General features: G+C 54.3%; 2 protein-coding genes across 5 annotated transcripts in view; one reads left to right on the forward strand and one right to left on the reverse strand.

The window, feature by feature from the left end:
* The first annotated feature begins 650 nt into the window (after window positions 1-650).
* On the forward strand, window positions 651-18,410 carry popdc2 (popeye domain containing 2). Of its 2 annotated transcripts, none has more exons than XM_031896422.1 (5): window positions 651-1,070; window positions 4,135-4,658; window positions 10,129-10,237; window positions 10,649-11,131; window positions 17,977-18,410. In XM_031896422.1, the coding sequence occupies exons 2-4, from the start codon at window positions 4,168-4,170 to the stop codon at window positions 11,096-11,098; spliced, it is 1,050 nt and encodes a 349-aa protein (XP_031752282.1). In that variant the 5' UTR covers window positions 651-1,070; window positions 4,135-4,167; the 3' UTR covers window positions 11,099-11,131; window positions 17,977-18,410. The 2 variants fall into 2 exon arrangements, with proteins under 2 accessions (XP_031752282.1, XP_031752283.1); XM_031896423.1 differs by having other exon boundaries at window positions 652-1,070; window positions 10,649-11,006.
* A 4,290-nt stretch (window positions 18,411-22,700) lies between these two features.
* pla1a (phospholipase A1 member A) overlaps window positions 22,701-25,857 on the reverse strand; it is a 17,399-nt gene continuing 14,242 nt past the window's right edge. For all 3 annotated transcript variants that reach the window (XM_031896426.1, XM_031896424.1, XM_031896425.1), the window contains 3 exons: window positions 24,588-24,696; window positions 24,245-24,409; window positions 22,701-23,022 (listed from right to left, as the gene is read on the reverse strand). In XM_031896426.1, the coding sequence (XP_031752286.1) occupies window positions 22,905-23,022; window positions 24,245-24,409; window positions 24,588-24,696 (392 nt within the window). In that variant the 3' untranslated portion in view covers window positions 22,701-22,904. The remainder of the gene's footprint in view (window positions 23,023-24,244; window positions 24,410-24,587; window positions 24,697-25,857) is intronic.

The raw sequence follows: 25,857 nt of genomic DNA on the forward strand, positions 1-25,857 counted from the left end.
GGTCCCTATCCCATTCCCATCAGTCCCTGCCCCAGTGAGCTTACAATCTAAGGTCCCTATCCCATTCCCATCAGTCCCTGCCCCAGTGAGCTTACAATCTAAGTATTTTATCTATGAACGTTATGGTTGTACATTATTATAGGAACCCCCAGCACAAGTGGCATTGCTTGTCCAGAATCCATTGGACTTTTATATAAGCACCATGGTGCCCTTAAGGATAAAGGTCCCCCTATGCCAAGGGCTCTGTGCCAACCAGTAAACTCTTTTTGCCCTGAATGTTGCAGTGATCCAACATGATTCCAGGAAAGAGGCATTAAATACAGGCACAGTGCCCAGCTGTAATGTGGGCATGGCACCAGGGCCAATAGATCAAATTGGCACAGTTTATTCCAGCACCCAATTACACACAGAGCTGTGTCCAGTAATCAGGGCAAACAAGCCCACCCTGCCAGCGTAGGGCACAAGTTACTATTGCACCCCTGCCCTGTTCTTATCTGCCAGCGAGTGCTATTGTGCCAGTATTGCCCCCCCTGCCCGTGTTATCTGACTTGTGTCTGGGCTGTGACTGGTGCCTGCTCTGTCTCTGCCTCCCTCCTTGGATTTCAAGCCCAAACATGGATATCCAGCTGGAGTCCCACTTCAAGCTGTCGCTAAGAGATCCACATTCCATCCTTGCCCCTCGCTGGTGTAGTGTTGCTCCAGCCGGGGAAGGGAGAGCTTCTCGCCAGAGTGGCACGGGCAGGGTTAATGAGACACCATCGCAGGGATCTGTGTGGTTGGAGAGAAGCTGGGGAAGATGTCAGGGAACAGAGGGAGGTGTAAGAACTGACCAGACTGAGGAAGGTACAAGGGGACCAGCAGCTACAGCCGGGGCGGCAGAGACCAGAGGGCACTCTCCTTGTTCCCCAGCAGTGTTGTTAGAGCTTGGAGAGCACTTGGACCTTCAACTTCTCTGCCCATTCCCAATGCACTAGCTGGGGCATCCCACTGGGTAGTGTTGGGGGCAAACTCATCCTGCAGGAGCTAAGGCTGGACTGACGCTGAGGGGGCAAACGGAGCCTAAGTAGGAGGTAAGGTAAAAGTTGGGGTTTGGAAAAAAAATGTCTGGCACTTTTGCTACCATAGTGTCCTCCCCTGGAACCTTGAGTACCTGGTGCCTTCCCTGGTAAAGTCTCCCCCCCAGAACCTTAAGTACCTGGTGCCTTCCCTGCTATAGTCTCCTCCCCTGGAACCCTGAGTACCTGGTGCCTTCCCTGCTATAGTCTCCTCCCCTGGAACCCTGAGTACCTGGTGCCTTCCCTGCTATAGTCTCCTCCCCTGGAACCCTGAGTACCTGGTGCCTTCCCTGCTATAGTCTCCTCCCCTGGAACTCTGAGTACCTGGTGCCTTCCCTGCTATAGTCTCCTCCCCTGGAACCCTGAGTACCTGGTGCCTTCCCTGCTATAGTCTTCTCCCCTGGAACCCTGAGTACCTGGTGCCTTCCCTGCTATAGTCTCCTCCCCTGGAACCCTGAGTACCTGGTGCCTTCCCTGCTATAGTCTCCTCCCCTGGAACCCTGAGTACCTGGTGCCTTCCCTGCTATAGTCTTCTCCCCTGGAACCTTGAGTACCTTCTCTGCCCATCCCTGGAACCCCAAGTACCTGGCGCTTCCCCTGCTATAGTCTCCTCCCCTGGAACCTTGAGTACCTGGCACTTCCCCTGCTATAGTCTCCTCCCCTGGAACCCTGAGTACCTGGCGCTTCCACTGCTATAGTCTCCTCCCCTGGAACCCTGAGTACCTGGCGCTTCCCCTGCTAAAGTCTCCTCCCCTGGAACCCTGAGTACCTGGCGCTTCCCCTGCTATAGTCTCCTCCCCTGGAACCCTGAGTACCTGGCGCTTCCCCTGCTAAAGTCTCCTCCCCTGGAACCTTGAGTACCTGGCGCTTCCCCTGCTATAGTCTCCTCCCCTGGAACCCTGAGTACCTGGCGCTTCCCCTGCTAAAGTCTCCTCCCCTGGAACCTTGAGTACCTGGCGCTTCCCCTGCTATAGTCTCCTCCCCTGGAACCCTGAGTACCTGGCGCTTCCCCTGCTAAAGTCTCCTCCCCTGGAACCCTGAGTACCTGGCGCTTCCACTGCTATAGTCTCCTCCCCTGGAACCTTGAGTACCTGGCGCTTCCCCTGCTATAGTCTCCTCCCCTGGAACCCTGAGTACCTGGCGCTTCCCCTGCTAAAGTCTCCTCCCCTGGAACCTTGAGTACCTGGCACTTCCCCTGCTATAGTCTCCTCCCCTGGAACCCTGAGTACCTGGCGCTTCCCCTGCTATAGTCTCCTCCCCTGGAACCCTGAGTACCTGGCGCTTCCCCTGCTAAAGTCTCCTCCCCTGGAACCTTGAGTACCTGGCACTTCCCCTGCTATAGTCTCCTCCCCTGGAACCCTGAGTACCTGGCGCTTCCCCTGCTATAGTCTCCTCCCCTGGAACCCTGAGTGCCTGGCGCTTCCCCTGCTATAGTCTCCACCCCTGGAACCCTGAGTGCCTGGCGCTTCCCCTGCTATAGTCTCCTCCCCTGGAACCCTGAGTACCTGGCGCTTCCCCTGCTATAGTCTCCTCCCCTGGAACCTTGAGTACCTGGCGCTTCTCCTGCTATAGTCTCCTCCCCTGGAACCTTGAGTACCTGGCGCTTCCCCTGCTATAGTCTCCTCCCCTGGAACCTTGAGTACCTGGCGCTTCCCCTGCTATAGTCTCCTCCCCTGGAACCTTGAGTACCTGGCGCTTCCCCTGCTATAGTCTCCTCCCCTGGAACCTTGAGTACCTGGCGCTTCTCCTGCTATAGTCTCCTCCCCTGGAACCTTGAGTACCTGGCGCTTCCCCTGCTATAGTCTCCCCCCCTGGAACCTTGAGAACCTGGTGCTTCCCCTGCTATAGTCTCCTCTCCTGGAACCTTGAGTACCTGGCGCTTCCCCTGCTATAGTCTCCTCCCCTGGAACCCTGAGTGCCTGGCACTTCCACTGCTATAGTCTCCTCCCCTGGAACCCTGAGTACCTGGCGCTTCCCCTGCTATAGTCTCCTCCCCTGGAACCTTGAGTACCTGGCGCTTCCCCTGCTATAGTCTCCTCCCCTGGAACCTTGAGTACCTGGCGCTTCCCCTGCTATAGTCTCCCCCCCTGGAACCTTGAGAACCTGGTGCTTCCCCTGCTATAGTCTCCTCTCCTGGAACCTTGAGTACCTGGCGCTTCCCCTGCTATAGTCTCCCCCCCTGGAACCCTGAGTGCCTGGCACTTCCACTGCTATAGTCTCCTCCCCTGGAACCCTGAGTACCTGGCGCTTCCCCTGCTATAGTCTCCTCCCCTGGAACCTTGAGTACCTGGCGCTTCCCCTGCTATAGTCTCCTCCCCTGGAACCTTGAGTACCTGGGGTCTTCCCTGGTATAGTCTCCTCCCCTGGAACCTTGAGTACTTGGGGTCTTCCCTGGTAAAGTCTCCTCCCCTGGAACCTTGAGTACCTGGTGCCTTCCCTGGTATAGTCTCCTCCCCTGGAACCTTGAGTACCTGGTGCCTTCCCTGGTATATTCTCCTCCCCTGGAACCCTGAGTATCTGGTGCCTTCCTTGGTATAGTCTCCTCCCCTGGAACCTTGAGTACCTGGCGCTTCCTCTGGTATAGTCTCCTCCCTGGAACCTTGAGTACCTGGTGCTTCCTCTGGTATAGTTTCCTCCCCTGGAACCCTGAGTTCCTGGCACATCCACTGCTATAGTCTCCTCCCCTGGAACCCTGAGTACCTGGTGCCTTCCCTGGTAAAGTCTCCTCTCCTGGAACCCTGAGTGCCTGGTGCCTTCCCTGCTATAGTCTCTTCCCCTGGAACCCTGAGTACCTGGTGCCTTCCCTGCTATAGTCTCTTCCCCTGGAACCCTGAGTACCTGGTGCCTTCCCTGCTATAGTCTCTTCCCCTGGAACCCTGAGTACCTAGAACTTCTCCTGCTTTAGTCTCCTCCCATGGAACCCTGAACCCCTGGCCGTTAAACTCTGATTAGATAGGTCATAATGGGGACCCCCCAGTCTGATAGCTTAGAAGATGTATGAGAGCTCGAGTACAACTGCAAGTATATAGAATGTTCTTAGCAAGCAGGACTCCTGCTGGACCCTTTCTCTCTCCCATAGGTTTTGGAGGCTGTCTCACAGGACACAGAGAGAATGTCGGGAAACAGGACGGTTCTGGAGCAGATCCTGTACACGTACCCCGAGTGCGATGGCTGGAAGCACTTTGTGGAGGGGGCTATTTACCACCTGGGGAATTTGCTTCTCATTCTTGCCTTCATGGGGGGCAGTGGTATCTATGGCTGCATCTATATTTTCGCGCTGATGGGCGCTGGCTTTCTGTGCTTTGCCCTGTGGGGCTGGCTCTCAGCCTGCGGGGTGGATATATTTGTTTGGAATCTGCTGCTGCTGATCATGTGTTTGGCTCAGATTTCCCACCTTTTGTACCAACTGCGGAAGGAGTCTTACGGGGAGCACTACGACACCCTGTACCGCACACTCTACCAACCCCTACAGGTGCCGCTGGAAGTCTTCAAGGAGATTGCCCACTGCAGTGGGATGGAGGTCCACTACTTGAGCGCAGATCAAAGCTATGCCCTGGAGGGGAAGACCCCTATTGAGCGCCTGTCTCTGCTACTCTCTGGGAGGTAGGTGATCATCTTCTGTAGTGGGTTTTATTTGTCCATTTGAAGATCAGATTGTCCGGATAGAGCCTAGGGGTGCTTGCCTCAAGGTACAAGAGATGTTTTTTTTCTCCTGAGGACAAGAAATGTGTTTCAAAACTTAGGAAACACAGGGCTGAAGTTGGCAACATATGGTGTGATTTGGTTGGTCATATCCCATTTAGCCTTGGCTCTAGGGCTAAACCTTACCATGAGCTAGATGAGGGAAGTTATAGAATTTTTCCCATGAGCATAAGGAGAGATTCTAGGGATAGGCCTTCTTCTGAGCACAAGGAGAGGTTCTATGGATAGGCCTTCTTATGAGCACAAAGAGAGGTTCTATGGATAGGCCTTCTTCTGAGCACAAGTAGAGGTTCTATGGATAGGCCTTCTTATGAGCACAAGGAGAGGTTCTATGGATAGGCCTTCTTATGAGCACAAGGAGAGGTTCTATGGATAGTCCTTCTTATGAGCACAAGGAGAGGTTCTATGGATAGGCCTTCTTATGAGCACAAGGGGAGGTTCTATGGATAGGCCTTCTTAGGAGCACAAGGAGAGGTTCTATGGATAGGCCTTCTTATGAGCACAAGGAGAGGTTCTATGGATAGGCCTTCTTATGAGCACAAGTAGAGGTTCTATGGATAGGCCTTCTTAGGAGCACAAGGAGAGTTTCTATGGATAGGCCTTCTTAGGAGCAAAAGGAGAGGTTCTATGGATAGGCCTTCTTATGAGCACAAGGAGAGGTTCTATGGATAGGCTTCTTATGAGCACAAGGAGAGGTTCTATGGATAGACCTTCTTATGAGCACAAGGAGAGGTTCTATGGATAGACCTTCTTATGAGCACAAGGAGAGGTTCTATGGATAGACCTTCTTATGAGCACAAGGAGAGGTTCTATGGATAGGCTTCTTATGAGCACAAGGAGAGGTTCTATGGATAGGCTTCTTATGAGCACAAGGAGAGGTTCTATGGATAGACCTTCTTATGAGCACAAGGAGAGGTTCTATGGATAGGCTTCTTATGAGCACAAGGAGAGGTTCTATGGATAGGCTTCTTATGAGCACAAGGAGAGGTTCTATGGATAGACCTTCTTATGAGCACAAGGAGAGGTTCTATGGATAGACCTTCTTATGAGCACAAGGAGAGGTTCTATGGATAGACCTTCTTATGAGCACAAGGAGAGGTTATTGAACTAAGTCTTTTAATAAGCACAAGGGGAGGTTCTATGGTGCTCACGGGTATAAAAGGTTGGGGATACCTGTTCTAGGGCTAAGACATTCCATGAGCACAAGCAGATGTTCTATAGCTAAGCCTTTCCATGACCACAAGGATGTTCTAGGTGTCATCCTTCCAATGAGCACAATGAGAGGCTCTAGGGCTAAGTCTTTCCATGAGCACAAGGGGATGTTCTAAGGCTAAGATTTCCCACCTTCCCATGAGCACAAGGAAAGGCTCTAGGGTTACAGCTTCCCATGAGCACAAGGGGATGTTCTAGGTCTAAGCCATTCCATGAGCACAGAGAGTATTTATAGATAAACCTTTTCATGAGCACAAGGTGATGTGGTAGATGTAAGCCTTCCAATGAGCACAATGAGTGGCTCTAGGGCTACGTCTTCCCATGAGCACAGGGGATGTTTTTGGGCTAAACCATTCCCATGAACACAGAAATAGGGTCTAGGGCTAAGCCTTACCATGAACAGAAGGAGAAGTTCTAGGACTAAGCCTTTCCATGAACAGAAGGAGAAGTTCTAGGACTAAGCCTTACCATGAACAGAAGGAGAAGTTCTAGGACTAAGCCTTTCCATAGGCACAAGAGAAAGTTCTAGGGATAAATCTTCACATAGGCATAGGCCTTTTCATGAGCACAAGGAGAGGTTCTAGGGCTACCCCTTCCCATGAGCACAAGTTGAAGTTCTAGAGATTTAGAACCTCTTCTAGAGCATAAGGGGATGTTATATGGCTAAGCCTACTCATGAGCCATCTCATGAGCACAATGAGAGGTCCAAGGGCTAAGCCTTCCCTTAAGCACAAGGAGATGTTCTACGGCTAAGTCTTTTAATAAGAACAAGCAGAGGTTCTAGGACTAAGTCTCCCCATAAACACAGTGGGATGTTATAAGGCTAAGCCTTTCCATGAGCAAATGACAGGTTATAGGGATATGCCTTCCCATAAACACAATGAGAGGTTCTAGGGCTAAGCCTTTTCTTGAGAACAAGCAGAGGTTCTAGAGATAAACCTTCCCATGAGAACAAGCGGAGGTTCTAGAGAATAAGCTTCCCATGAGAACAAGCAGAGGTTCTAGAGATAAACCTTCCCATGAGAACAAGCGGAGGTTCTAGAGATAAAGCTTCCCATGAGAACAAGCAGAGGTTCTAGAGATAAACCTTCCCATGAGAACAAGCGGATGTACTAGAGATAAGCACAGGGAAAGTTCTGGGTATTTTGACTGTAACATAAGTGAAGCAGCTTTGAGCCCCATGGGCTAAGTCTGAACATGCCGCTTGCTTATAAACTGATATATTGAATCCGCGGTGACGCCCCCCCCTGAACATGCCGCTTGCTTATAAACTGATATATTGAATCCGCGGTGACCCCCCCCGAACATGCCGCTTGCTTAAAAACTGATATATTGAATCCGCGGTGATGCCCCCCTGAACATGCCGCTTGCTTATAAACTGATATATTGAATCCGCGGTGACCCCCCCCTGAACATGCCGCTTGCTTATAAACTGATATATTGAATCTGCGGTGACGCCCCCCCTGAACATGCCGCTTGCTTATAAACTGATATATTGAATCCGCGGGGACGCCCCCCCCCTGAACATGCCGCTTGCTTATAAACTGATATATTGAATCCGCGGTGACGCCCCCCTGAACATGCCGCTTGCTTATAAACTGATATATTGTATCCACAGTGATGTCCCCCCTGAACATGCCACTTGCTTATAAACTGATATATTGTATCCACAGTGATGTCCCCCCTGAACATGCCGCTTGCTTATAAACTGATATATTGTATCCGCGGTGACGCCCCCCTGAACATGCCGCTTGCTTATAAACTGATATATTGTATCCGCGGTGACGCCCCCCTGAACATGCCGCTTGCTTATAAACTGATATATTGTATACGCGGTGACGTCCCCCCTGAACATGCCGCTTGCTTATAAACTGATATATTGAATCCACGGTGACGCCCCCCCCTGAACATGCCGCTTGCTTATAAACTGATATATTGAATCCGCGGTGACGCCCCCCTGAACATGCCGCTTGCTTATAAACTGATATATTGTATCCGCAGTGACGTCCCCCCTGAACATGCCGCTTGCTTATAAACTGATATATTGTATCCGCGGTGACGCCCCCCCCCTGAACATGCCGCTTGCTTATAAACTGATATATTGTATCCGCGGTGACGCCCCCCCCTGAACATGCCGCTTGCTTATAAACTGATATATTGTATACGCAGTGACGCCCCCCCTGAACATGCCGCTTGCTTATAAACTGATATATTGTATACGCAGTGACGCCCCCCCCTGAACATGCCGCTTGCTTATAAACTGATATATTGTATCCGCAGTGACGCCCCCCCCTGAACATACTGCTTGCTTATTAACTGATATATTGTATCTGCGGTGACGCCCCCCCTGAACATGCCGCTTGCTTATAAACTGATATATTGTATCCGCAGTGACGCCCCCCCCTGAACATGCCGCTTGCTTATAAACTGATAAATTGTATCCGCAGTGACGCCCCCCTGAACATGCCGCTTGCTTATAAACTGATATATTGTATCCGCAGTGACGCCCCCCCCTGAACATGCCGCTTGCTTATAAACTGATATATTGTATCCGCAGTGACGCCCCCCCTGAACATGCCGCTTGCTTATAAACTGATATATTGTATCCGCAGTGACGCCCCCCCTGAACATGCGCTTGCTTATAAACTGATATATTGTATCCGCCGGTGACGCCCCCCTGAACATGCCGCTTGCTTATAAACTGATATATTGTATACGCGGTGACGTCCCCCCTGAACATGCCGCTTGCTTATAAACTGATATATTGAATCCACGGTGACGCCCCCCCCTGAACATGCCGCTTGCTTATAAACTGATATATTGAATCCGCGGTGACGCCCCCCCTGAACATGCCGCTTGCTTATAAACTGATATATTGTATCCGCAGTGACGTCCCCCCTGAACATGCCGCTTGCTTATAAACTGATATATTGTATCCGCGGTGACGCCCCCCCCTGAACATGCCGCTTGCTTATAAACTGATATATTGTATCCGCGGTGACGCCCCCCCCTGAACATGCCGCTTGCTTATAAACTGATATATGTATACGCAGTGACGCCCCCCCTGAACATGCCGCTTGCTTATAAACTGATATATTGTATACGCAGTGACGCCCCCCCCTGAACATGCCGCTTGCTTATAAACTGATATATTGTATCCGCAGTGACGCCCCCCCCTGAACATACTGCTTGCTTATTAACTGATATATTGTATCTGCGGTGACGCCCCCCCTGAACATGCCGCTTGCTTATAAACTGATATATTGTATCCGCAGTGACGCCCCCCCCTGAACATGCCGCTTGCTTATAAACTGATAATTGTATCCGCAGTGACGCCCCCCTGAACATGCCGCTTGCTTATAAACTGATATATTGTATCCGCAGTGACGCCCCCCCTGAACATGCCGCTTGCTTATAAACTGATATATTGTATCCGCAGTGACGCCCCCCCTGAACATGCCGCTTGCTTATAAACTGATATATTGTATCCGCAGTGACGTCCCCCCTGAACATGCCGCTTGCTTATAAAGTGATATATTGTATCCGCGGTGACGTCCCCCCTGAACATGCCGCTTGCTTATAAACTGATATATTGTATCCGCGGTGACGCCCCCCTGAACATGCCGCTTGATTATAAACTGATATATTGTATACGCGGTGACGTCCCCCCTGAACATGCCGCTTGCTTATAAAGTGATATATTGTATCCGCAGTGACGTCCCCCCTGAACATGCCGCTTGCTTATAAACTGATATATTGAATCCGCGGTGATGCCCCCCCTGAACATGCCGCTTGCTTATAAACTGATATATTGAATTCGTGGTGACGCCCCCCCCTGAACATGCCGCTTGCTTATAAACTGATGTATTGAATCCGCGGTGAAGCCCCCCCTGAACATGCCGCTTGCTTATAAACTGATATATTGTATCCGCGGTGACGCCCCCCCTGAACATGCCGCTTGCTTATAAACTGATATATTGAATCCGCGGTGACGCCCCCCCTGAACATGCCGCTTGCTTATAAACTGATATATTGAATCCGCGGTGACCCCCCCCTGAACATGCCGCTTGCTTATAAACTGATATATTGTATCCGCAGTGACGCCCCCCCTGAACATGCCGCTTGCTTATCAAATTAATAGCGCTGTCTCTTTCCACAGGGTGAAGGTGAGTCTGGAAGGGCAGTTCCTGCATTATATCTTCCCATACCAATTCCTAGACTCCCCTGAGTGGGAATCCCTGCGCCCCTCTGAGGAAGGATCATTCCAGGTAGGCTTTTCTCCTTTCTATATTCAGGTAGGAACCACCCCTAGGTAATTTACCCCAGTACTTATCCTTGTAAAGAGCTCTGATACTCTGTACCAACTCCTCCTGTGCTGCTCTCTTACCCGTGGTCAGACAGCAAGATTGGCCTTCCTCCAATCAGAGATGCTTGATCTCCTATCTCGCTGCTTCCACCATTCATTAGAGGTCAATACAACACCCTGCTCAATGGTTTGTCCCAATCTCTTTGCTGAACATGGGAAGGAGAGCAGCACGAGAGAGATAATGGGGGAATGTACTTACAAGGGGCGGGTTTCCAGGAGGCTAATTTCTAGGGATGGGGGGGTTATTTCTAGAGTAGAATTGTTTATACAGGAGCCAAGTCCTGTTTCCTCATTGGGCTGTTCTCTTCCCCAGGTCACCCTAACGGCAGAGACGGACTGCGTTTTTGTCAGCTGGCCCAGAAAGAGGCTTTACCTCCTATTGGCCAAGGAGAAATACATTTCCCGGCTCTTCTCTGTGCTTCTTGGCTTCGACATTTCCCAGAAACTCTATGCCCTCAATGACAAGCTCTTTGCCAAGTTTGGCCTCCGCTTTGATATCCGCCTGCCCAGCCTCTACCATGTGCTGGGTCCCTGCTCGGACTCGTCTGGGGAAATTGCCCCGGAGCCTCTGCCTTCTCTTCTACCTCAGGATCCACCCCCCAAGGTGGCGCCGCCCCTACCTCAGCAAGCACCAATCAGCAGGGACCACCGGCCAGAGAGTGGCATTCTGGGTGAGGATTCCACCAGTCTAATCCTGGAGGATTTTGCTGAGCTGCCTGGTTCCTATATGGATTATGTGAGCGAGGGAGAGTATTTGAAGTGAGAGGGGGCCAGGCAGCTGGTATGGTAGCTCCCTGTAAGTACCCATCTTGCCTGCCCACTGTGGGATGTGTGAGGATGTGCCCGCCTGCCCCAGCCTGTTAACCCATTAGCTGTCAGTAGGTTGTGAGACAGGGAATTGCCAGAGGTTTGTAGTGGGGCTGCCAATCACAGCATGGCAAGTGTGACTGTGTCTCCTCTAACATCCGAGTGTGAGTACAGACTCCCCCTGATATATACACATATATAATCACTCTCCCCCCAGTACTTACCCAGGTACAGAGCTCTGATTCTCTGTACTTCCTGCTCTTGGGCTGCTCTCTTTCCCATGGTCAGGCAGGAACCCCCCCCTGGGTAAGTGAATCCAATCTCCCCCCAGTACTTACCCCAGGTACAGAGCTCTGATTCTCTGTACTTCCTGCTCCTGGGCTGCTCTCTTTCCCATGGTCAGGCAGGAACCCCCCCCTGGGTAAGTGAATCCAATCTCCCCCCAGTATTACCCAAGTACAGGAGCTTCTGATTCTCTGTACTTCCTGCTCCCTGGGCTGCTCTGCTTTCCCATGGTCAGACAGGAACCTCCCCCTGGGTAAGGTGAATCCAATCTCCCCCAGTACTTACCCAGGTACAAAGCTCTGATTCTCTGTACTTCCTGCTCCTGGGCTGCTCTCTTTCCCATGGTCAGGCAGGAACCCCCCCTGGGTAAGTGAATCCAATCTCCCCCCAGTACTTACCCAGGTACAGAGCTCTGATTCTCTGTACTTCCTGCTCCTGGGCTGCTCTCTTTCCCATGGTCAGGCAGGAACCTCCCCCTGGGTAAGTGAATCAATCTCCCCCCAGTACTTACCCAGGTACAAGCTCTGATTCTCTGTACTTCCTGCTCCTGGGCTGCTCTCTTTCCCATGGTCAGGCAGGAACCCTCCCCCTGGGTAAGTGAATCCAATCTCCCCCCAGTACGTTACCCAGGTACAGAGCTCTGATTCTCTGTACTTCCTGCTCCTGGGCTGCTCTCTTTCCCAATGGTCAGACAGGAACCTCCCCTGGTAAGTGAATCCAATCCCCCGCCCCCCCCGAGTACTTACCCAGGTGCAGAGCTCTGATTCTTCTGTACTTCCTGCTCCTGGGCTGCTCTCTTCTCCCGATGGTCAGGCAGGAACCTTCCACCACTGGGTGAAGTGAATCCAATCTCCCCCCAGTACTTACCCAGGTACAGAGCTCTGATTCTCTGTACTTCCTGCTCCTGTGCTGCTCTCTTTCCCCATGGTCAGGCAGGAACACCCTCCCCCTGGGTAAGTGAATCCAATCTCCCCCAGTACTTACCCAGGTACAGAGCTCTGATTCTCTGTACTTCCTGCTCCTGGGCTGGCTCTCTTTCCCAGGTCAGGCAGGAACCTCCCCCTGGGTAAGTGAATCCAATCCCCCCCCCAGTACTTACCCAGGTACAGAGCTCTGATTCTCTGTACTTCCTGCTCCTGGGCTGCTCTCTTTCCCATGGTCAGACAGGAACCTCCCCCTGGGTAAGTGAATCCAATCCCCCCCCCAGTACTTACCCAGGTGCAGAGCTCTGATTCTCTGTACTTCCTGCTCCTGGGCTGCTCTCTTTCCCCATGGTCAGCAGGACCTCCCCCCTGGGTAAGTGAATCAATCTCCCCCCAGTACTTACCCAGGTACAGAGCTCTGATTCTCTGTACTTCCTGCTCCTGGGCTGCTCTCTTTCCATGGTCAGGCAGAAACCCCCCCCTGGGTAAGTGAATCCAATCTCCCCCCAGTACTTACCCAGGTACAGAGCTCTGATTTCTCTGTACTTCCTGCTCCTGGGCATGCTCTCTTTCCCATGGTCAGACAGGAACCTCCCCCTGGGTAAGTGAATCCAATCTCCCCCCAGTACTTACCCAGGTACAGAGCTCTGATTCTCTGTACTTCCTGCTCCTGGGCTGCTCTCTTTCCCATGGTCAGACAGGAACCTCCAGTACTTACAGTATTGGATGATTTAGCTTCACTGCATGCTCTCTTACAGGTAACCCACTCACCAGTAGTGCATTATGCAGTTAAAGGGGCAAAGTACTAACCAGTAACCAACAGCAACCAATCAGATAGCTGCTTCCAATGCTTGGTGTGTATTTCTGAAAGCCATTGGCTGCATCCCCCCTCCTATAGGTAGTGCCTGTCTGTGCTGCTGTGACTGTATTTGCTGGTATAGTTCCCCGTGGATCGTTACTGAGGATTCTGGGAAAGAAAGCTCTGTTGTGGGCGATGTATGAAAGTGAGGAGTTGGCTCCACCCACACACTCGCCCCTATATTTACCATAGAAACCCAACAGCGGTTCTGAGCTCCCACGGGGCAGTGACAATGTTTGGGAAGCGTGCCACTAATAATGCCTACCGGCCAACTGTGCCCAGTCATACCTGTATTAGGTGCAACTGTAACTCTCACACTGTAACTCTGGAACTGAAGGGTAGGGGGTTCCTCACGGGGGAGGGCAGTGAGGGGCGTTGGGAATGCCCTGCCGGGGGTGTTGGGTAGGCGTTCCTCACGGTGAGGGCAGTGAGGGTTGGGGAATGCCCTGCCGGGGTGTTGGGTGGAAGGCGTTTCCTTCACGGTGAGGCAGTGAGGGGTTGGAATGCCCTCCGGGGGATGTTGGGTAGGGGTCCTCACGGTGAGGCAGTAGGGGTTGGAATGCCCTCCGGGGGATGTTGGGTAGGGGTTCCTCACGGTGAGGCAGTGAGGGGGTTGGGAATGCCCTTGCCGGGGATGTTGGTAGGGCTTCCTCACGGGAGGGCATGAGGGGTTGGGAATGCCCTTGCCGGGCGATGTTGGGTAGGGGGTTCCTCATGGTGAGGGCAGTGAGGCGGGTTGGGGAATGCCCTGCCGGGGATGTTGTGGTAGGGTCCTCACGGGGAGGGCAGTGAAGGGGTGAGGGAATGCTCCTGCCAGGATTGTTGGTAGGGGGTTCCTCACGGTGAGGGCAGTGAGGGGGTTGGAAGCCCTGCCGGGGGATGTGGGTAGGGGGTTCTCAGGTGAGGGCAGTAGGGGGTGGGAATGCCCTGGCCGGGATGTTGGGTAGGGGGTTCCTCACGGTGAGGCATGAGGGGGTTGGGAATGGCCCTGCCGGGGGATTGTTGGGGTAGGGGGTTCCTTACGGTGAGGCCAGTGAGGTTGGGGTGGGGAATGCCCTGCCGGGGATGTTGGTAGGGGGTCCTCACTGTGAGGGCAGTGGGGTTGGGGAATGCCCTGCCGGGAGATTGTTGGGTAGGGGGGGGGGTTCCTTTCCCCCTTCCACGGTGAGGGCAGTGAGGGGGTTGGGAATAGCCCTGCCGGTGATGGTGGTTAAGGGGTTCCTCACGGTGAGGCAGTGAGGGGTTTGGGAATCCCCCCCCCATGCCGGGATGTTGGGTAGGGCGGTTCCTCACGGTGGAGGGCAGTAGGGGGTTGGGAATCCTGCGGGGGTGTTGGGGAGGTTCCTCACGGGATGAGGCAGTGAGGGGTGGGGGAATGCCCTGCCGGGGGATGTTTGGGTAGGGGTTCCTCATGGGGGGGGCAGTGAGGTGGTTGGGGAATGCCCTGCCGGGGGGATTGTTGAGGTAGGGGCCTCACGGAGGGCAGTGAGGGGGTGGGGAATGCCCTGCCGGAGGGAGTTGGTAGGGGTTCCTCACGTGGGGCCAGTGAGGTTGGGGGAATTGCCCTGCCGTGGGGGGATGCCGTGGCGTAGGGCTGTCCACACGGGCCTAGGCGAGGCGCGAAACGGTGTGGGTGAGCGTGGGGTTGGGGAATGCCCTGCCGGGGTGTGGGTATAGGGGGTGCCTATCCGCGATACGGCTGGAGGCAGTGAGGGGTTGGGGAACCCTGCCGGGGATGTTGTGGTAGTCGGGTTCCTCATGGGGGGGCAGGAGGGGACGAAGGTTGTGGCGGAGATCTCCTGCCGGGGGGATGTTGGGATAGCGGGTTCCTCACGGTGAGGGCAGTGAGGGTTTGGGGGAATGCCCCTGCCGGGGATGTTGGCGTAGGGGGTCCTCACGGTGAGGCAGGGAGGGGTTGGGGTAATGCCCGCCGGGGGATGGTGGTAGGGGGTTCTCCGGGCGAGGGCAGTAAGGGGTTGGAATGCCTGCCGGTGGGTGTTGGGTAGGGGTTCCTCAGGGTGAGGGCAGTGAGGGGTTGGGGAAATTGGGGGGCCCTCGCCGGGGGATGTTGCAGTAGGGGGTTCCTCACGGTGAGGGCAGTGAGGGCTGGTTGGGAATGCCTGCCGGGGGATGTGTTAAGGGTTCCTCACAGGTGAGCAGTGAGGGGTTGGGGAATGCCCTGCCGGGGATGTTGGGTAGGGGGTCCTCACGTGAGGGCAGGGGTTGCGGAATGCCTGCCGGGATGTTGGGTAGGTGTTCCATGGGGGGCAGTGAGGTGTTGGGGAATGCCCTGCCGGGGATGTTGGGTAGGGTTCCTCACGGTGAGCAAGTGAGGTTGGGAATGCCCTGCCGGGGATGTTGGGTAGGGTTCCTCACGGTGAGGCAAGGGGTTGGGAATGCCCTGCCGGGGATGTTGGTAGGGGTTCCTCACGTGAGGGCATGAGGGGTTGGGAATGCCCACTGCGGGGGATGTTGGGTAGGGTCCTCACGTGAGGGCAGTGAGGGCGTTTGGGGAATGCCCTGCTGGGGCTGTTGGGTAGGTTCCTCACTTGAGGCAGTGAGGGGCGTTGGGGAATGCCCTGCCGGGATGTTGGGTAGGGGTTCCTCATGGGGGGGGGCAGTGAGGGGTTGGAATGCCCTCCGGGGGATGTTGGTAGGTTCCTCACGGTGAGGCAGTGAGGGGTTGAGGAATGGCCCTGCCGATGTTGTAGGGTTCCCTCACGTGAGGCATGTGAGGGTTGGGAATGCCTGCGGATGTATGAGTTAGGGGTTCCTCACGTGAGGCATTGAGGGGTGGGGATGCCCTCCGGGGATGGTGGGTAAGGGCTTCCTCACGGTGAGGCATGAGGGTTGGGAATTCGCCTGCCGGGGGATGTTGGTAGGGTCCCTCCGGTGGAGGGCAGTTGAGGGGTTGGGGAATGCCCTGCCGGGGGTTTGGTAGGGGTTCCTCACGCGAGAGCAGTGAGGGGTTGGGAATCCCCGCGGGATGTTGGTAGGGCAGTTCCTCAGTGGGGGCAGTGATGGTGGAATGCCTGCCGGGGATGTTGGTAGGGTCCTCACGGTGAGCATTTGAGGGTTGGAATGGCCCTCCGGGATGTTGTAGGTTCCTCACGTGAGGGCAGTAGGGGGTTGGAATGCCACTGCCGGGATTGGTGGTAGGGGTTTCCTCACGGAGGGCAGTGAGGCGGGTTGGGGAATGCACCTGCCGGGGGTTTATAGGGGTTCCACGGGAGGGCATTGAGGGGTTGGGATGCCCTCCGGGGATGTTGGTAGGGGTTCCTCATGGGGGGCAGAGGGTTGGAATGCCCTGCGGGGATGTTGGGTAGGGGTTCCTCACGTGAGGCATGAGCGGGGTCGGAATGCTCTGCGCGGGATGTTGGGTAGGGGGTTCCTCACAGCGAGGGCCCAGTGAGGTTTGGGAATGGCCTGCCGGGGGATGGGGTAGGGGGTTCCTCAACGCGGAGGGCAGGAGGGGTTGGGGAGATGCCCTCGGGGGCTGTTGGGTTAGGGTCCTCACGGTGAGGGCAGTCGAGGGGTTGGGAATGCCCTGCCGGGGATGTGGTAGGGGTTCCTCACGTGAGGGCATGAGGGCGGTTGGGAATGCCCGCCGGGGATGTTGGGTTAAGGGGTTCCTCACGGTGAGGCATGAGGGTTGGGAATGCCCTCCGGGGAGTTGGTAGGGTTCCTCACGGTGAGGCAGGAGGGTGGGAATGCCCCTGCCGGGATGTTGGGTAGGGTTCCTCATGGGGGGGGCATGAGGGTTGGGAATGCCCCTGCCTGGGATGTTGGGTAGGGGGTTCCTCACGGTGAGGGCAGTGAGGGGGTTGGGGAATGCCCTGCCGGGGATGTTGGGTAGGGGGTTCCTCACGGTGAGGGCAGTGAGGGGGTTGGGGAATGCCCTGCCGGGGATGTTGGTAGGGTTCCTCACGGTGAGGGCAGTGAGGGGGTTGGGAATGCCCTGCCGGGGGATGTATGGGTAAGGGGGTCTCACGGTGAGGGCAGTGAGGGGGTTGGGGAATGCCCTGCTGGGGGCTGTTGGGTAGGGCGGTCCTCACGGTGAGGGCAGTGAGGGGGTTGGGAATTCCCTGCCGGGGGATGTTGGGTAGGGGGTTCCTCATGGGGGGGGGGGCAGTGAGGGGGTTGGGGAATGCCCTGCCGGGGATGTGTGGGTAGGGGGTTCCTCACGGTGAGGGCAGTGAGGGGTGGGGAATGCCCTGCCGGGGATGTTGGGTAGGGGGTTCCCGACGTGAGGGCAGTGAGGGGGTTGGGGAATGCCTGCCGGGGGAATTTGGGTAGGGCGTTCCTCACGGTGAGGGCAGTGAGGGGGTTGGGGAATGCCCTGCCGGGATGTTGGGTAGGGTTCCTCACGGTGAGGGCAGTGAGGGGGTTGGGGAATGCCCTGCGGGGATGTTGGGTAGGGGTTCCTCACGGTGAGGGCAGTGAGGGGGTTGGGGAATGCCCTGCCGGGATGTTGGGTAGGGGGTTCCTCACGGTGAGGGCAGTGAGGGTTGGGGAATGCCCTGCCGGGGGATGTTGGGTAGGGGGGTTCTCACGGTGAGGGCAGTGAGGGGGTTGGGGAATGCCCTGCTGGGGGCTGTTGGGTAGGGGGTTCCTCACGGTGAGGGCAGTGAGGGGGTTGGGAAATGCCCTGCCAGGGGCTGTTGGGTAGGGGGTTGGCGTGGGGGCTGTGGGGGTTACTTGGAGAGTTGAATGGGTTCTTCCCAGTTCTGGTTCCAGTAACCGTCTCTGTGCCGCTTCCTTCCCCAGGTGACTGTATCCTGCAGAAGGGACACCCCCGGCTCCTCTCGTACGGCCGGGCCCCTCTGGCCCCAACTCAGACCCCGGAACTCTAGGGAACAAGTCAGAGAACCACGTCCCAATGTGAGCACAAGCCACGAGTGTGTGTGTGAGTTCCCACTCACGGGAGTGCACTCAGCACTGAGTAGAGACTGTGGGAGCCCAGCGGAACAAGAAGACTGTGAGGGTCTCAGTACAGAATCCCATAGTGTGAGGAACCGCTGTGCCCAATGGTGTCTCCTCTGCTTCCGGATCAACCCCCCCGGCCCCTCACTCACTGGGTCTGTGGTGGCACCAAACTCCGCCCCCTCTCTACCCACGTGCCCCCAACCCCCTCACTGGCATCACCCTGGCACCATTATGGGTTTCTCAGATTCATTAAAGTTTTATTTATTCACTTTTAATCACTTTGGGTTCAGTAACTGACACTGAAAGTGTTAATGGATCTCTTTTAGCTTCAAAGAACGGGATCATAGGAGTCACAGTGCACACAAACAAGCCAAGGCACACATACATGCTAGGCCCCATCAGCCAATGAGTGGGCAGAGTTCTGCCTTTTGCTCCCACACTACTTCCTGTTACAGTTAGAGCTGCATCACTTCCTGTCAGCTGATCTCTGAGGGGGCACACAGCCCAGCACTAAATGGCGGCTCAAGGGAAAGGATGTAAAAGGGCAATATTTACTGATATATATATTCCAGTTTGGGGAGATTCTTTAATAGGAAACTTAATATGATATAAACTGTCTGTTGGTTACGTATTCATTCTGGGGGGATAGGTTTAACCCCTTATTGTATCCCCACAATCGCTGGAGGCCTGACGTTAGGAAGCCACGCTATATCCAGCATGTAACGTGCCGGGTAATGGCCCCCATACACGGGCCAATAGAACCTGCCGATATGGGTCCCTTGGACAGATTCGGCAGCTTATCGGCCTGTGTATGGCAAGAAACGAGAGGCCTGGCCGACCGATATCTGACCTGAAATTGGCCAGATATCGATCGGCCAGGTTAGAAAACTCAGTCGGATCGGGGACCACATCAGCTCGTTGATGCGGTCCCCGAACCGACTGCCCATGGCCGCAAATGTAATCCGATCGTTTGGCCTCAGGGCCAAACGATCGGATTATTTTTTTTTAAAGCAACTTCCTACCCGATATCGCCCACCCGTAGGTAGGGATATCGGGTAAAGATCCGCTCGCTTGGCAACATCGCCAAGAGAGCGGATCTTATAGTGTATGGGGACCTTAAGTCGTCAATGCACCCTAGGGATGCACCAGATCCAGGATTCGGTTTGGGATTTGGCCTTAAAATCATGTGACTTTGTGGCACAAACTCTCCCTCTATATGGGCACACACTTACCCTCTATATGGCACCCCGGGCACACACTTACCCTCTATATGGCACCCCGGGCACACACTTACCCTCTATATGGCACCCCGGGCACACACTTACCCTCTATATGGCACCCCGGGCACACACTTGCCCTCTATATGGCACCCCGGGCACACACTTACCCTCTATATGGCACCCCGGGCACACACTTACCCTCTATATGCACCCCGGGCACACACTTACCCTCTAATATGGCACCCCGGGCACACACTTACCCTCTATATGGCACCCCCGGGCACACACTTGCCCTCTATATGGCACCCCGGGCACACACTTGCTCTCTATATGGCACCCCGGGCACACACTTACCCTCTATATGGCACCCCGGCACACACTTGCTCTCTATATGGCACCCCGGCACACACTTACCCTCTATATGGCACCCCAGGCACACACTTACCCTCTATATGGCACCCCGGGCACACACTTACCCTCAATATGGCACCCCGGGCACACACTTACCCTCTATATGGCACCCCGGCACACACCCTCTATATGGCACCCCGGGCACACACTTACCCTCTATATGGCACCCCGGGCACACACTTACCCTCTATATGGCACCCCGGGCACACACTTACCCTCTATATGGCACCCCGGGCACACACTTACCCTCTATATGGCACCCCGGGCACACACTTGCTCTCTATATGGCACCCGGGCACACACTTACCCTCTATATGGCAACCACCAGGCACACACTTACCCTCTATATGGCACCCCGGGCACACACTTACCCTTAATATGGCACCCCGGGCACACACTTACCCTCTATATGGCACCCCGGGCACACACTTACCCTCTATATGGGGCACACACTTACCCTCTATATGGCACCCCCGGGCACACACTTACCCTCTATATGGCACCCCAGGGCACACACTTACCCTCTATATGGCACCCCGGGCACACACTTACCCTCAATATGGCACCCCGGGCACACACTTACCCTCTATATGGCACCCCGGGCACACACTTACCCTCTATATGGCACCCCGGGCACACACTTACCCTCTATATGGCACCCCGGGCACACACTTACCCTCTATATGGCACCCCGGGCACACACTTACCCTCTATATGGCACCCCGGGCACACACTTGCCCTCTATATGGCACCCCGGGCACACACCCTCTATATGGCACCCCGGGCACACACTTACCCTCTATATGGCACCCCGGGCACACACTTACCCTCTATATGGCACCCCGGGCACACACTTACCCTCTATATGGCACCCGGCACACACTTACCCTCCAATATGCACCCCGGGCACACACTTACCCTCTATATGCACCCCGGGCACACACCCTCTATATGGCACCCCGGGCACACACTTACCCTCTATATGGCACCCCGGGCACACACTTACCCTCTATATGGCACCCCGGGCACACACTTACCCTCTATATGGCACCCCGGGCACACACTTGCCCTCTATATGGCACCCCGGGCACACACTTGCCCTCTATATGGCACCCCGGGCACACACCCTCTATATGGCACCCCGGGCACACACTTACCCTCTATATGTCACCCCGGGCACACACTTACCCTCTATATGGCACCCCGGGCACACACTTACCCTCTATATGGCACCCCGGGCACACACTTGCCCTCTATATGGCACCCCGGGCACACACTTGCTCTCTATATGGCACCCCGGGCACACACTTACCCTCTATATGGCACCCCGGGCACACACTTACCCTCTATATGGCACCCCGGGCACACACTTACCCTCAATATGGCACCCCGGGCACACACTTACCCTCTATATGGCACCCCGGGCACACACTTACCCTCTATATGGCACCCCGGGCACACACTTACCCTCTATATGGCACCCGGGCACACACTTACCCTCTATATGGCACCCCGGCACACACTTACCCTCTATATGGCACCCGGGCACACACTTACCCTCAATATGGCACCCCGGGCACACACTTACCCTCTATATGGCACCCCGGGCACACACTTACCCTCTATATGGCACCCCGGGCACACACTTACCCTCTATTATGGCACCCCGGGGCACACACTTACCCTCAATATGGCACCCCGGGCACACACTTACCCTCTATATGGCACCCCGGCACACACTTGCCCTCTATATGGCACCCGGGCACACACCCTCTATATGGCACCCCGGGCACACACTTACCCTCTATATGGCACCCCGGGCACACACTTACCCTCTATATGGCACCCCGGCACACACTTACCCTCTATATGGCACCCCGGGCACACACTTACCCTCTATATGGCACCCCGGGCACACACTTACCCTCTATATGGCACCCCGGGCACACACTTACCCTCTATATGGCACCCCGGGCACACACTTACCCTCTATGCACCCCGGGCACACACTTACCCTCTATATGGCACCCCGGGCACACACTTACCCTCTATATGGCACCCCGGGCACACACTTCCCTCTATATGGCACCCCGGGCACACACTTGCCCTCTATATGGCACCCCGGGCACACACCCTCTATATGGCACCCCGGGCACACACTTACCCTCTATATGTCACCCCGGGCCACACACTTACCCTCTATATGGCACCCCGGGCACACACTACCCTCTATATGGCACCCCGGGCACACACTTGCCCTCTATATGGCACCCCGGCACACACTTGCTCTCTATATGGCACCCCGGGCACACACTTACCCTCTATATGGCACCCCGGGCACACACTTACCCTCTATATGGCGCCCCGGGCACACACTTACCCTCAATATGGCACCCCGGGCACACACTTACCCTTCTATATGGCACCCCGGCACACACTTACCCCTCTATATGGCACACCGGGCACACACTTACCCTCTATATGGCACCCCGGGCACACACTTACCCTCTATATGGCACCCCGGGCACACACTTACCCTCAATATGGCACCCCGGGCACACACTTACCCTCTATATGGCACCCCGGGCACACACTTACCCTCTATATGGCACCCCGGGCACACACTTACCCTCTATATACTACCCCGGGCACACACTTACCCTCTATATGGCACCCGGGCACACACTTACCCTCAATATGGCACCCCGGGCACACACTTACCCTCTATATGGCACCCCGGGCACACACTTACCCCTCTATATGGCACCCCGGGCACACACTTACCCTCTATATGGCACCCCGGGCACACACTTACCCTCTATATGGCACCCCGGGCACACACTTACCCTCTATATGGCACCCCTGGCACACACTGGCCGTCCCCAGGGCACAGAGTGGGGGTAGTTTGAATGGAGCACATTCAGCTGTAATGGGTCTGGGGAAATGTTGGGGTGCGGCTTTATTGGGTGGGGGTCAGGGTGCTGTGAGTAAGGTTTTTACATGATGAGGATCTGCCAGTGGGGGGGTTACTGGGTTACAGGGCGTCACTATCTGCCCAAGTCTTTCTGTAGAACTGCCCCCTCCGAACCTCAGTGAGGGTCACAATCTCATTGGTCAGTCCAGTGGGCGGGGTCTGTGTTAGTTTTCTTCCCAAGGGTCACTGTGGCCCCCAGGTCTCCCCGCAGTCTGCAGGTTGTACGAATGTCGGCTGTTCCCGCTCAGCATCACAGTCTGCGGCAGGCAGCGCCTCTCCGCCCTCGGAACAGCAAAGAGAGTCGCAAGTCAGAACCAGCAGTGCAGGGACATATGTATTATTGTGCGTAATCACCGGCGATGATGCCCATAGCAACCAACCGGCAATTAGATTTGAACAGTCACGTGCAACTTAGAAAACAGAAGGAAAGATCTCATTGGTTGCTATGGGCAACATCACCGGTGATGTTGGCTTACACACTATAGTAAATATGCCCCTATAGTAAATAAGTCACTATTGGCCTAGGGGGCGACCGTTATATTAAAAGGGGGCATTTACCATTCAAGTGGCTGGGAAATAAATCTGGCTGCTCCCAGATGGGGCAATATTGTGGGACCCTAGCCTTCCGACCCCGCCCAATGCTCCCATTTATATACCTTCACCTGCCCTGCCCCCTTCTCTGACATCACTGAAGGGGGCAGGCCCAGTGTATAACTAAGTGCCGCCCCATCAGTAGTGGAGAGGTCTGGGAGGGGTTGGGTTGGAGGCAAAATGATCCAAAACCCGCCCAGCACCCACCTCGGGGGTGGCAATTGGTCGGCCCAACCCTCAGCTAAACCTGCAGCTAAAAGGGGTGGTTCAGCTTTACGTTAACTGTTAGTAGGTTATAGAATGGCCAATTAAGCAACTTTTCAATTGGTCTTCATTATTTATTTGTTATAGTTTTTGAATTATTTTCCAACTCTTTGCAGCTTTCAAATGGGGGTCACTGACCCCGGCAGCCAAACCCTATTGCTCTGTGAGGCTCCAGTTTTATTGTTTATACCTTTATATTCTATTCAGCCCCTCCCCTATTCATATACCAGCCTCGGACCCAAACCACTCCCTGGTTGCTAAGGTAACTTGGACCCTAGCAACCAAATAACTGCTGAAATAACCCTCCCTCAAACTCTATTCTCTCTTTTCTCTCCATTCTATACTCTATGGTTCCATCCATCACGCTGCCTTGTTCCCATACAGACATAGGGAACGGCCATAGAAATGGGCTAAATAGAAGCAAGAGGGGCCACTGGCGCCCCCCGGGGGTTTCCCTGGTACCCTATTGGGCCGGTCCAACACTCTCTCCATCATACTAAAGGGTAACTCAAAGGCCTATAATGGAAGACGGAATGGTTGATCCCACATGGAGCGGTTGCCCTTTATTATACACAGAGACTCCGCCCTTGTGGGTTCCTACTGGGTCCAGCGACACTTTACCATTGGATAATGTTCCCCGTGTCCTTACCTGTCCCCCAGGGGCATCTCTGAGACGCAAAATGTGCCCCTGATTTCCGTTTTACCCCTCCAGAAGCTGAGTATGGAGCCTGGGTATCTCAGAACCGCCATCTGGATCTCACACAGAGGGGCACTGTGAGCGAGGACGGCCCGGCCCTCCAGGTGCCCCCCGGCTCTGGCATTAGGGGGAACATAAGAAATATATAAGATTATATCATGGTTCCTATGGGCTGTAGGACAGCAAACTCAAGGCAGGGCCGTTCCTGCTCGACTGTGCTCAGGAACTGCAATGTTAGGCTCCACCCCTGAGGGACCCCAGTCATTAGAATCGACATCTACCAATGGGATCTTACATGGAGATCTTGGTTTTGCTGCTGGAAGTCTCGCTCTTCAGCTCAATCTCAATGGTGAGGGTGGAGTCTCGCGGCTCCGGGAGGGAGAAGACCAATAGCATGTGGTGCGCTGGGGGGAGGAGACAACTGACTGTCAGCTCAGGGGAGGGAACTGCCCGCTTCGCCCTATGGAATGTATTACCAAAAAGCATGGCCAATTCTTAGCAACATTTCATTTGGTCTTCATTTTTTATTTTTCATAGTTTTTGAATTATTTCCTTCACCTTCACACTCTTTGCAGCTTTCTAAACCTAACCCTAACCCTAACCCTAACCCTAACCCTAACCCTAATACACTAACCCTAATACACTAATACACTAACCCTAACCCTAACCCTAATACACTAACCCTAACCCTATCCCTAACCCTAACCCTAACCCTAACCCTAACCCTAACCCTAACCCTAATACACTAACCCTAACCCTAACCCTAACCCTAATACACTAACCCTAACCCTAATACACTAACCCTAACCCTAACCCTAATACACTAACCCTAACCCTAACCCTAACCCTAATACACTAACCCTAACCCTAACCCTAACCCTAATACACTAACCCTAACCCTAATACACTAACCCTAACCCTAATACACTAACCCTAACCCTAACCCTAATACATAACCCTAACCTATCCCTAACTAACCTAACCCTAACCCTAACCCTAACCCTAACCCTAATACACTAACCCTAACCTAACCCTAACCCTAATACCACTAACCCTAACCCTAATACACTAACCTAACCCTAATCCCTAATACCCTAACCCTAACCCTAACCTAACCACCTAACCCTAACCCTTAACCCTAACCTAACTAACCCTAACCTAACGCCTACCTAAACCCTAACCCTAACCCTATCTCTACCCTAATCCTAAACCTAATCCTAATCCTACCCTAAACCCTACCCTAACCCTAGCCCTAACCCTAGCCCTAACCCTAACCCTAATCCCTATCCCTAATCCTAACCCTAACCCTATCCCTAACCCTAATCCCTATCCCTAATCCTAACCCTATCCCTATCCCTAACCCTATCCCTAACCCTAACCCTAACCCTAATCCTAAATACACTAACCCTAATACACTAACACTAATTCTAACCTGAATCCTAAAACATTAACCCTAATACACTAACCCTAACCCACTAACCCTAACCCAATCCCTACCCATAATACACTGAACCCTAATACCCTAACCCTAACCCTAATCCTAACCCCTAGCCAAACCCTAATCC

This window comes from Xenopus tropicalis, chromosome 2, assembly GCF_000004195.4.
Source record: "Xenopus tropicalis strain Nigerian chromosome 2, UCB_Xtro_10.0, whole genome shotgun sequence".
Classification (NCBI taxonomy): domain Eukaryota; kingdom Metazoa; phylum Chordata; class Amphibia; order Anura; family Pipidae; genus Xenopus; species Xenopus tropicalis.

What these genes read in the sequence shown, in the direction of transcription:
- popdc2 (XM_031896422.1), top strand. Translation starts at nt 4,168, where the DNA reads ATGTCGGGAAACAGGACGGTTCTGGAGCAGATCCTGTACACGTACCCC. An exon ending in TCTCTGCTACTCTCTGGGAG is followed by an intron (nt 4,659 to 10,128) that starts GTAGGTGATCAT and finishes CTCTTTCCACAG; the next exon opens with GGTGAAGGTGAGTCTGGAAG. An exon ending in CTGAGGAAGGATCATTCCAG is followed by an intron (nt 10,238 to 10,648) that starts GTAGGCTTTTCT and finishes TCTCTTCCCCAG; the next exon opens with GTCACCCTAACGGCAGAGAC.